The sequence below is a fragment of the Hyperolius riggenbachi genome, chromosome 9, assembly GCF_040937935.1.
Source record: "Hyperolius riggenbachi isolate aHypRig1 chromosome 9, aHypRig1.pri, whole genome shotgun sequence".
In the NCBI taxonomy this organism is placed as follows: Eukaryota; Metazoa; Chordata; class Amphibia; order Anura; family Hyperoliidae; genus Hyperolius; species Hyperolius riggenbachi.
Window position 1 is genome coordinate 243,507,909 of NC_090654.1, and position 11,787 is coordinate 243,519,695.

At 42.1% G+C, this 11,787-nt stretch overlaps 1 protein-coding gene across 2 annotated transcripts in view; it reads left to right on the forward strand.

The window, feature by feature from the left end:
- C9H14orf180 (chromosome 9 C14orf180 homolog) overlaps nt 1-11,196 on the forward strand; it is a 45,710-nt gene extending 34,514 nt beyond the window's left edge. For both annotated transcript variants that reach the window (XR_011023827.1, XM_068252028.1), the window contains exons 2-3: nt 8,333-8,444; nt 10,824-11,196. Coding sequence is in view for 1 of the 2 variants with exons in the window: in XM_068252028.1 (XP_068108129.1) it covers nt 8,333-8,444; nt 10,824-11,020 (309 nt within the window). In the remaining variant the exon portion in view is untranslated. The remainder of the gene's footprint in view (nt 1-8,332; nt 8,445-10,823) is intronic.
- Nucleotides 11,197-11,787: the final 591 nt, after the last annotated feature.

Below are 11,787 nucleotides of genomic sequence, written 5' to 3' on the forward strand. Positions count from 1 at the left end.
GTCCCTGCCATCTTGTCACTAACTGTCCTCAGAGGAGCTTATAATGTAATCCCTTCCATCACTTCACTAATTGTCTTCAGAGAAGCCTACGATCTAATTCCTGCTGTGTTGGGGGGGGGGGGGGGTTGGATACTGTTATCAGGGGACAGCTGGTGATAGTGGGCCTTGGGCAGTAAAAAGTACAAATCCGGCCCTGGGTGCAGCGGCAATGAAGTCTTAAAAGACAACCAAGGTGACATGTGACATGAGATAGATGTGTATGTACAGTGCCAAGCACACAAATAACAAGGCTGTGTTCCTTTTTCTTCTTTCTCTGCCTGAAAGAGTAAATATCAGGTATGTAAGTGACAGTTTCTGTCTGAGTCAACACCGGGTCAGACTGGCTCAGACTATAAAATAACCCTCACTGATAAGTAATTATAGCCATAAAACAATTTCCCGTCAGTAAATGGCTTTTGAGAGCAGGAAAGAGATAAAAAGGGTCAATAATTCATAGATTTGAGCTCTGGCATACTTCAATGAAGGTGTAGTTGAGCGGAGACAATGAAACAGTAAAAACTTAAAATTCATATTTAAATATAAAATAAAACTGTGGGATAGCTAAAAAAAAGTGATTTCTAGAAGAAGGAGGACAGATACAATTGTTTTTCTCATCAGTTTATTTTTACCTCTTATGTCCTTTAAGGCTTCCATACACAAACAGATGGGCACCAGATGTGGCCAAAAGATTGGTCCCTCTCTACATCAGAATCTGATCAGAGATGAATCTAAAGGCTCATACACAAATCAGACCATAGTGTTTGGAAAATGAAAGATCACAGACCAATTTTACCCCCTTCCATGTAGTATGAGAGTCATATCTTCACAGTCTTTTCTATGGAGCTGAACTCCCCATCAGACAGAAATCTTTGCAAGATGCTGCACACACAGATGCTGTAGGGCCCGTTTCCACTATTGCGTTGTACACATGCAACAGATCAGTATCTGCAAAAGATCTGTTCCTGCAAAAGATCCGTTCCTGCAAAAGATCCGTTCCTGCAAAATGCATTCGTAGTCTATGAGATCTGCAGATCATCATACACACCTTGTTTAACAGACATTCATCTGCAGATCAGATCCACCAGGATGGATTTTCAGATCTGCAGATGATTGTCTGATCTGCAGATGAATGTCAGTTAAACAAGGTGTGTATGATGATCTGCAGATCTCATAGACTATAAATGCAATTTGCAGGAACGGATCTTTGGCAGGAACAGATCTTTTGCAGATACTGATCTTTTGTGTCTGTACAGCATCTGTGTGTGCAGCATCTTGCAAAGATTTCTTTCTGATGGGGAGTTCAGCTCCATAGAAAAGACTGTGTAGGTATGGCTCTCATACTACATGGAAGGGGGTAAAATTGGTCTGTGATCTTTCATTTTCAAAAGACTATGGTCTGATGTGTGTATGTGGCCTAAGATTGCACACTAGACATAGATGTTTAATATGGTTCACCATTAAATCCATAAATAAAAAAAAAAATTATTGAGCCGCAGCATTACCATGCTCCCTGCAATGTGATGCAACGTTATGGGCTGTTGATCTATTGCCACTCCCGACCCACCACCAATCAATATTTTGTACCCGATCAATCAATTTGATTGATTTTTTATTAAATTATTGATCAGTTTGGCATGTTGGGGCATTGGTTTCTAGCGGATTCGATGAGAGTGACTGAATTTGTTGGACATCAACAGTAAAAAACATAAGGTGTATGGGCACCTTTAACCCCAAACGATAGTGTCAGACATTTTGAAGGGGTGGGAAAGCCACACGCCTCGATACCTACAGAAAAGAGACCAACAGGGCTGTGCTGATCTAGCCAGAACTAGCCATGCCATGGGTTTTTTATTTTACACTAGCTGATGACCCGGCGTTGACTGGGTATGTATTTGTCTGGTGTTGGCTCCGCCCACTTTTTTCTAACCCTAACACACAATTACACAGTTACTCAATGACCAAGTTTGTGAGCTTTGCGGTCTTTGGCATTAATCATTTGCATTGAAATGAAACAAATCTGATTGGCTGTTTGTGGCTCCACCCCCTTTTCTGAATTTGAACCCCAGTCACCCAATGACCAACTGTACTAGGTTTGAGGCTTGTGCCATTAATAGTGCAAAAATGACAGCAATTAAATATTCCACTGAAAAACAATAGGTGAATTTTGATTGGCTTTTGTAGGCTTCACCCACTTTTCTGAATATTAATCCCAGTCACCCAGTAACCAGCTGTGCAAAGTGTGAGAACCCTGCCATTAACAGTGTAAGAATGGCTGCAGTTTTCATTTTCCCAGTGAAATTTGTATTTGTCTCCGCCCACTTTTTGGTTATGGGGATAAAAAGTATCCCATATGTTATTCCTGGTAATGTGCTATGTGCGTGCCAAATTTCATTCAACTCCATTCAGCCATTGTTGCGTGATTCAGTAACAAACCTCCAAACTTTCACATTTATAATATTAGTCAAGACAAGACAAATAACATTTATATTGCGCTTTTCTCCTTGCGGACTCAAAGCGCCAGAGCAGAGCAGCAGCCACTAGGGCGCGCTCTATTGGCAGTAGCAGTGTAAGGGAGACTTGCCAAAGGTCTCCTACTGAATTAGTGCTGGCTTACTGAACAGGCAGAGCCGAGATTCGAACCCTGGTCTCCTGTGTCAGAGGCAGAGCCCTTAACCATTACACCATCAGCGATTTGGAGATCATGTAATTCCTGTGATGATCTCCAGTCCAGGAGAAATTTAGACTTTGGCAGTAACCACTCTTGTTTAATATTTTATCCTTTTAAATTACCAGCTATCAATTGTAGGGATGCTCAAATAACGGATTTGGTAATTAAATCACCTGTGCGGGTGGGCAAGGGGGGTTAATCTTACCCATCAGGTAAGGTAGATCTGTCCCTCTGCGCCTCCCACGATGCGGTCCAAGTGCATCACGTGACTACTACGCTTCCTCCTTCAACCCGGAAGGAGGAAGTGTTTGTAATGACGTGACCACGGCTTGGAACCCATCGTGGGAGGCGCCGAGGGACGGATCTAAGAAGACACCTGATGGGTAAGATTAACCCCCCTCTGCACAGGTGATTTAATTACCTGGATGACATCCGAATAACACCTATTCAGATTTCATCCGTTGCTCGTCACTGATCAATTGCCTGACTGTTCAGAAATGTTGTCAATCTGCCTCTATAGACACAAGCTAGATTAACGAGGCGGCCGATAACAACCGCCTCTGCCAATAATCAGGTTTGTGTACAGCAGCCCCTGTCCGCCAACTGCCTGCAGGTTAATCATTGGCCTGTAGATGGAAGACTGATGGAGTGGAGCAGATGTGACACCATGTGGTGGGGGCGGGTGGCAAGAACAAATCTATCGTCTGTCTCTCGGCCGAGTTATACTGCCTGGCCGATAGCTTTATTCATGCCAGTCGCCCACCTACCGCAGGGCGTCACATCTGCATCGCCCCATCAGCCCTCCACCTGCAGTCCAACTATCCCCATCAGGTGGCATTCATCTGGATTGTCACCATAAAAATTTCAACAGCAATTTCAACAGCAACTGGACTGAGTCTATTAAGTGATAAAGATGCTAATCCTGCATTCAAAACTTTCAAAACTTTAGTTTGGAGTTATCACATACCTTAGGAGCACTGGTCCTTTAACAGCCATTGCCATTCAGTTGCATGCTGGCTTTTTTTCATCTATACTATATTCATCCTCTTCCCTTTATTTCCCTGCCTAGCTGCCTAGCTGAAACATGATCCTCTGCTAACTTGTGTTTACAAGCAAGGCTGAGGTGACTCAGCGATTAGAGGAGAAAAGAAAAAAAAGTTAAGGCAAAAAATGACATCAGGATTTAGCCTCAAACTGTGCACAAAAGACACGGTTTCCACCAGGAACATAATACTCTGTATTTAGTATATAAAATTAACTGAAATCAAAACGTGGACAGTACAATACCTGCGTTATATAAGTAGATCAAGTATCCATCTACTTATATATGTGCTTTTTTTCCCTGGGATAGTATGTCTGATCCTCCTGCTTTAACTCTTTTGCCACTATGTAGCTGCTACCCACTCCAGGCTACCTATAGTGAGGGGCAATTATACTACCTATGGGGGGCGGCATCCTCACAAGTTTGCCTTAGTCTAGAACCGGCCCTGGTCATTCGCATGACATAGTGACGTAATTTGCGGCACTATGTATATAACCCTTTCGGCGCACTCTGCCACAGAGCCAAATAAATTACGTTTTGTGTGATGCAATGGGGCGGAGCATCGCACCACAAACGCAATGGCCAGGTGTAAAACCAGCCACGTGATTGGTTGACAGCAAGGATCTGATTAGTTGCTATACAAAACTGTACTTTGTTACACTTGCTCTTATCACTTCAATTGGCTTCAGGCCTTAAAAGACGCATTGTCTTGAAACATAATCCTTTTCATCAGGTTCAAGTCCCAGTTAATAGATGCTTTGACAAATGTACCTTGAAGGGTAACTACACTCGGGAAAATAATTGAACTTTATTAACTTTAAAAAATGTTAATTTTTACACACCAGTCAAGTCAAACGGCTTCTCCCTGAAGTGTTGCTTTAATTAGTATTGAAAAATGGCCTTCTAACACATGAAAATGAACAGTGAAATGGTACCTGCTGAGATGCATATACATAATCAGAACTCACTCCAGTGGCTGAGTTAGATTGTTGAAATGATGCTGTATTCATCTTTGCTATAGTCCTCCAATCACTGCTGAAATTAGCAGAGGTCACATAAAGGATGAGAGCACTTTCCTGTTCAAACCTACCTCACTGGGGTGTACATTTAGGATGTCTGCAAACAGTAGCGAGAGATCACCATAGCAGCCATAGCGACTGCTATGGGGCCCATAGTAAAGGGGGGCCCATTGCCAATGGCCGGTGGTGATGATCATAATCAGCTAATTACGATTACGTAAAATTACACGTACATTTTTGCAATTACGCCTGTACATAATTACAAATTGTTAATTCAATTAACTTTGTATAATCATTTGTAATTACGCATGAATTTATGCGTAAGTTATGCATAATTACTTGCCAAATTTGGCGTTGAATAGCAAAGCAAAGATATGTTAAAGAGAAACTCCAACCAAGAATTTAACTTTATCCCAATCAGTAGCTGATACCCCCTTTTACAAGAGAAATCTGTTGCTTTTCACAAACAGACCATCAGGGGGCGCTGTATGACTGATATTGTGGTGAAGCCCCTCCCACAAGAAGCTCTGAGGACCACGGTACTTTTGACAGTTTGCCACAATGTAACAAGGTTCACAGACAGGAAATAGCTGTTTACAGCTGTCTCCAACGGCCAAAACAGCTAGCAGCAGCTACATAACCTGCCCACAGTAAAAATGTCACCATGTAATAAATGTCAGAATGTAAATCTGGGAGAGGAAAGATTTTACAATGAGCAAACACTGACTAAATCATTTACAGTATACATAATTATTGTAAAAATGAAGCACTTTTTTATTACACTATTTTCACTGGAGTTCGGAATGAAACCCAGCAGTTCTTCTTTACTCTAAAAAATATTTACAGCATATTATATATGACCAGCATTTTTTTTACTAGAACAGCATTCAAAGATTACACATTGGACTTCAAAGTTCAGTGCAGAGAAATCTGGGCGCATCTGAAAGTGGAGATAATGTAATCTTGTGCAAAGTCGGCTCTCAAAGAAAAAAAATTGTACTTTTGGGAACTTCTAATTTCTAAATGAATACTTATACTTATGCACAAATGCAAATATGCTAACCGTATGGCATATAAAAAGTAGGAAAACATGTTTTTATTGCATATTATGTCAGGGTTTTATACCGCTTTAAGGAGAATAGTGGGTACAATCCAAAAAAATCGTTTTTCAAAAAGACCTTGTAGTTTTTAATAAAAATTGATTTTAAAGATGCAAAGAAAAATGTCTTTTAAACTCTAAAAAAATTCGCTTAAAAAACATTTTTCTTTGTATTTTTAAAATCGATTTTCTCAGAAACTACAAGGTCTGTTTGAAAAACTACGTGTAAATTCATGCGTAATTACAAATACTTAAAATTTACTACAAAATTAGTGATGCTTTTTCCTGAGATTTTGCATTATGATTGCGATGGTTAATTGCAAATTACGATGTGTAATTCCGCATAGGCTTAATTTCTGCTCATCACTAATGGGCGGTGGTGATGATAATGGGGTCTACAGAGAATTTCAAGTGGAGCAAAGGAAAGTAGTTATTGATACTGGGGGTTTCCTATACTTATGGGCTATCTATAACTGGTTGACCCTCTGACTTCCCATACAGTGGGGCTACCTAATTTGGGGGTACCTCTGGCTACCATTAGTGGTGAGTACTTTTGCCTACCTGTACTAGGGAGGTCCTTGGGCTACCTAATACTGGGGTTCCCTCTGGCTACCGATATTGGGGGATTGTCTAATTCTGGGGGTCACATCTTACTGCCGAAAACTGGTGTGAGTGTGTGTGTGTATGAAGGGGAGGATGGGGCACAAAGTTGTCTTATAATTTTTGTGGGAGGCCCCAGCGAAAGTTTTGCTTAGGGGCCCTCAAAGTTTTTAGCTACACCCCGTCTGCAAATTATTTTGTCGTGGATTGATGGCAATAATAATAATATTGGTAATATTCTATTGCTGATATTATACTATCTAGTGCAGGGATGGCCACACTTTTTCAGCTCACAAGCTACTTGTTCAGGGTCTATGGCTAAAAGTATTAGAGGTACAGTATCAGCAGGACATCCAGGCAATGTGCATTGTTTAAATCAGCGGGGACAGCCATACTATCCCAGGAAAAAAAAACACATACATGTGTAGATAAAAAATTGTTACATAACATATGTATTGTACTGTCCATTAGTAGATAAAAAGAAAGCTGTTTCAGGCATTTTCCATCTTTACTACCTCTGACTGAAGCCAATCCTGATGTAATTTCCTCCCTTAATCTTCTTTTCTCCTAGAAACTGCACTGTCATAACTAGCTTGCTTTGTAAACACATGTGAGTTACAACATAGATTGTATTTCAACAGCTTCTGCAGAGGGGTGAGGTGTATTGTGTCACACTGAACTGTCAATCAGTGGGGAGCAGGAATGTGGGAGGGGAGATAACAAACTTCCCTCCCCCTTGCAATGTACCAAATAGAACCAGGCTGAGATAAGAATGATTACAGCAGAAACATTTATGATTATATTGAAATGCTTGCAATGCAGGATCAGGTTGTAGACCGCATAATAAACATAGAGCAGTGGGTAAATGGAATTTGATTTCATAGCTGACAATCCTGCTTTAAAAGGAAATAAATATGGCAGCCTCCACATCCCTCTCTCTTCCCATTAATTCAAGCTCTAGGTTTCTTTTACCTATAATCCAACATAGTGATGTTAAATCAGCCCAGGTTTTGAACATGGACCTTCTGCGGTGGTAGGAAGGGGGTACTTTTTTTTTTTTTTGCACAGCAGTCCACTAAAGTAAAAAAGTGCCACAAAGAAAATATTAACTACAGATAATTCTAAAGAGATCTGTTCTCTAATGCAAATATCACGATAGTGCCATGGAATATGAATAGACAGCCGCAAGCCCTGAAATATAACGGCAAGCAAAGATAAGTCAGAAAATGAAGAAGGAAAAAAAACTGATTAAAAAACCTTCCTTAAAGAAGGCATTGCTGAAATCCCAATCAAAAGGGTAAAAATCATAATATAGGAAACAGCAGCAACAACACATGATGATAGACCTCGAGGGCGCCGAAGAATATTAGAAAAGAGAAATTAAACCGGGGAAAGGTGAATATATGCAGAAAACGCACTGAACCAAACCCAATGTCCCCCGGCCAAGGTAATCTTCTTAAAGTGAACTCACTCTAGGATGAATTACTTTTATGCATGTTTTTCATCTCCTCAAACGATAGCGGGAGCGGCCGTGACAGTAAATTATTGGCACCGTGATGGTTTCGGGTCCCGAGCGCACGGTTCTAAGCCATTTGAAAACAAATATTATATTTATTGCATCTTTAGAGGACAATAAAAAGAAAGGAAAAAGTTCCATTTGGAGGTAATAAAAGGTTAGTGGTAACAAGGCTATGAAATGATGTGGCTTAATGGATGTGGAGCAGCATGTGACAATGGGCGCCCAGCGTTTAAATCAACACGCGGGATTGCAGAGGTTGGCTGTGGGAATGACAAATGTTCAGTCAGATGGGATTCCAGAGGCCGTAAAACGTGCAAACTCCCTCTCCTGCTGTGCTCTCTTGCAGATGCCGCCATCAATTCTGCGGAAGAGGCCGTTAGATAAGGGGGACGCAGCCGGCCAGCAGAAAGCCGAGAGAAGAGTGCGTTTCAGAGAGCCTGAGGCAATCTACTTCCACGGTAAGGAAACAGGTGATAGGAGTAAACGGGAAGCTGCCTTTGTGTGGGTTTCAGACATTCAGAATAAGTCTATCAGATCCACCATGGGCCTATATCCAAGTATCAAAGCCCTAATTTGCCTTCGGCCTGGAACCCACTAGCAGCGCTTTTAAAGCGCTTGTGATTAGTAAAGCTCTTGCTAAAGTAATGCTATGGGGGGACTTAAAAAAAATTGCAACCCTCAAGTGCTTTTTAAATCTCAAGCGCTTCGAAAAGGCTTAGAAAATGCTGCTACAGGTTTCCAGGCTTTCCAGTTTGCTAATTATATTTAATAGAAAATTAGAAATGCAATTTTACTTTTTTTTTTAAAGTTTGTGTAAAAAATTTGCCAAATAAATGCTTGGCCTTTGCGGTCTAAAAATTGAAAGTAACATATCGCTTATGGGAGTCCATTCCAGGGTGGTGTCGGATGTTGCAGGCTCTAGTGGTGACGAGCTCTTAGATTTGGAGTGGGAGCGCAAGTGTGGTGCAATAGTGGCTCCCAAGTGAGAACATGCCAAGAGCGCCATGCTTGCTGGGGCATGGCAGCACCAGGAAGTAGAAGTGGAGGGCGATTTGTGTCGCGATCCTTTCGAGTTTCGGCCCATAGGAGCACTAGTGTATGGTGTTGCTGCGGGGAGGGGGGGAGAAATGAAATACTGTATTTCTCTGACTATAAGACTCACTTTTTCTCCCCCAAAAGTGTGGGGGAAAGTCACTGCGTCTTATAGTCCAAAGGCAGCATGTTCCTAACTTATGAACGTCTGCCAATACGAACCTCCAACCCACCACAATATTCAGAACTCCCTGTACTGTTCCCATGCAGAGGTGGACACAGGGGGACAACAAAGGGCATAGAGAAAGATAAAAGGAGGACAGAGGCGGACACATGTGGGACACAAGGGGGACAGATGAGGACACAGGGAGACACAAGAGGTACAAGGTGGCATGAGGTACAAAGGTGGCATGATCCACAAGATGCTCCTTCACCATGGATGCACCAGGTTTAGTATATATTTTTCCCTTGGTTTTTGTCCTCTAAATCTAGGTGTGTCTTATAGTCAGGAGCGTCTTATAGTCCGGAAAATACGGATAGATCGCAGGGGAAGCCCTCTGAAATTGCCCAGTTTACTATATGGTAGCACCAGTGTTTCCAAAACTATTGGGAATCCCTGAGGCCGGTTTTATGCCTGGCCTGTGCGTTTGCGGTGTGATGGCCCATCGCCATCGCATTTCACTGCAACTAATGTCAATCATTTGACCCTGCAGTAGAGTGCACTGACAGGGTCATAAGCATAGCACTGCCCCTCACCCAGTGGCATACTCCATGCTGGGCAGGAACATGTCACTGGGATTCCTGGGTTTTCCCGTCATATTCCCATTGTTCACCGCACAGCCGCTGCAAACTTATTTAACCACTTGAGGACCGTAGGCTTACACCCCCCTAGTGACCAGGCAATTTTTTACAATTTAGACCACTGCAGCTTTAAGGGCTCTCTGCAGGGCCGTACAACTCAGCACACAAGTGATCCCCCCTTTTCTGCCCACCAACAGAGCTTTCTGTTGCTGGGCTGTGATCGCTGCTGAGATGCTTGTTTGTTTTTTTATAAATATTTATTTGGCTTTTTTTTTTAAATAAATGTAAACATTTTTTTATTATTTTTACTTCCCTCCCTCCCCCTGCCAGCCAATCACAGCAATAAGCTTCAGCCTATGACAGTCGATCACTTCTGTGCCTCCCAGGGAGACAACCGTGCCACACAGCTGTCTCCGGTACAGTGCTGCCGTAGATCGCAGTGCTGTACCATGTAGATAGATGCCGAAACAGTCTACTAGCGGCGATCACCACTAGGAGACAGATGACGGAGCGGAGGACCGTCATTCAGCACAGCGCGCAATCTCCTGCAAAACCCCGCCCCAGGACTTCACGCCAATTGACTTTGAGCGGTCCTGGGGCTGCCACCGCATTCACGCCAATCTGCGTGGAGCGGTCAGCAAGTAGTTACATTTTCTCATTGCTCATTGAGTTATGTTACTTCCGCTGCTGCTGTGTCGTCATGGAAGTCTGACGGTAATGTGCTGTTGACTTTGCCGCGGCTTGGGCACTTCCAGCACGATGCTGTAAGTATGCTACGCCCCATCAGTTTGCATTGAAATTGCGTTACCCTGCGGTAAAACAGGGTAACACAACGCAGATTTGCAAGCCAAGTGTAAATGGGGCCTGAAACAGAGGGACAATTGTAGACTCCAAATCTTGCTGATACAGAACACGTGTCTATCCAAGACTGTGTCATTTCTAAATGCTGTATGTGTTTTTCTTATTACACCACGACAATAACGCTCTATATGTGTTTATTTCAGCAAGCCGCCATTGTCCCAGCAGCGGATTGTCCTTCCTGTTAATCTGCGCTTGTATTCTGCTGATCATGACCGCAGTTCTCTATTGTCACCACGTGCAGCTGGGCTTAAGCGCATTCAAATCAAGATTTGTAATCTTCGCCCTCCGCCTAAAACACAATGCCGCAATCTGCTGGAATCTGCTCAGGAAACAACAATGACATTTTTTTTTTACACGTGATATGAATGTGGAACAATTTATTCCCCAAACTCTGCTTTCCTTTCAGTGAATTTATTTGTACAGAACCAAAACAAATGCAAAACTGTAACAGAAGGGATAATCACTGAGGACTGACGCAGATAATTATTTTGTTTCTTTTTTTTTCCAAGGGTGGATGGATTAAAATTGAATGATGGAAGATTAGAGAGTCCAAGAAGACTTCAAAGTTAGAAAGCAGCTTTGCTACTTGTGCAATATTCTTACACACAACAGATACCGTTATACGTATACTTCTGTGATTAATTCTAATCTGCTAATGATGATTTCATGCACTTTGGTCGTTAACAGCTAATCCATTATTAACATTTAGATGCTTTTTAAAAGATAGGAAGAGAGTTTGATGTTATTGAAGCATTGTCATTTAATCCTCCTAAATGAGAGCTTAGATGATAGCAGTGTAATGAGCCTCTTCTCAACCCATCCAGCTGGCATTAAAGCGGACCTGAACTCAGAACTTCCTCTCCGCTCTAAAAGATAAGCAACAGCATATTAACCTTTAAAGAAAAACATTTCTTTGTTACAGCTGATACAAATCCTGTAATAAATCTGCAGTGAATCTACTTCCTTGCTTTCATGGAAGCAGACATAGGGTTAACATCCTGTGTTTAAAAATTAGCTGCTCTGCCGAGATAGCCAGATGACACAGCTGAGAGATCAAGTTACAGTTGTGATTAGTCACAGATGGGGGGAATTAGACAGGCTAAACTC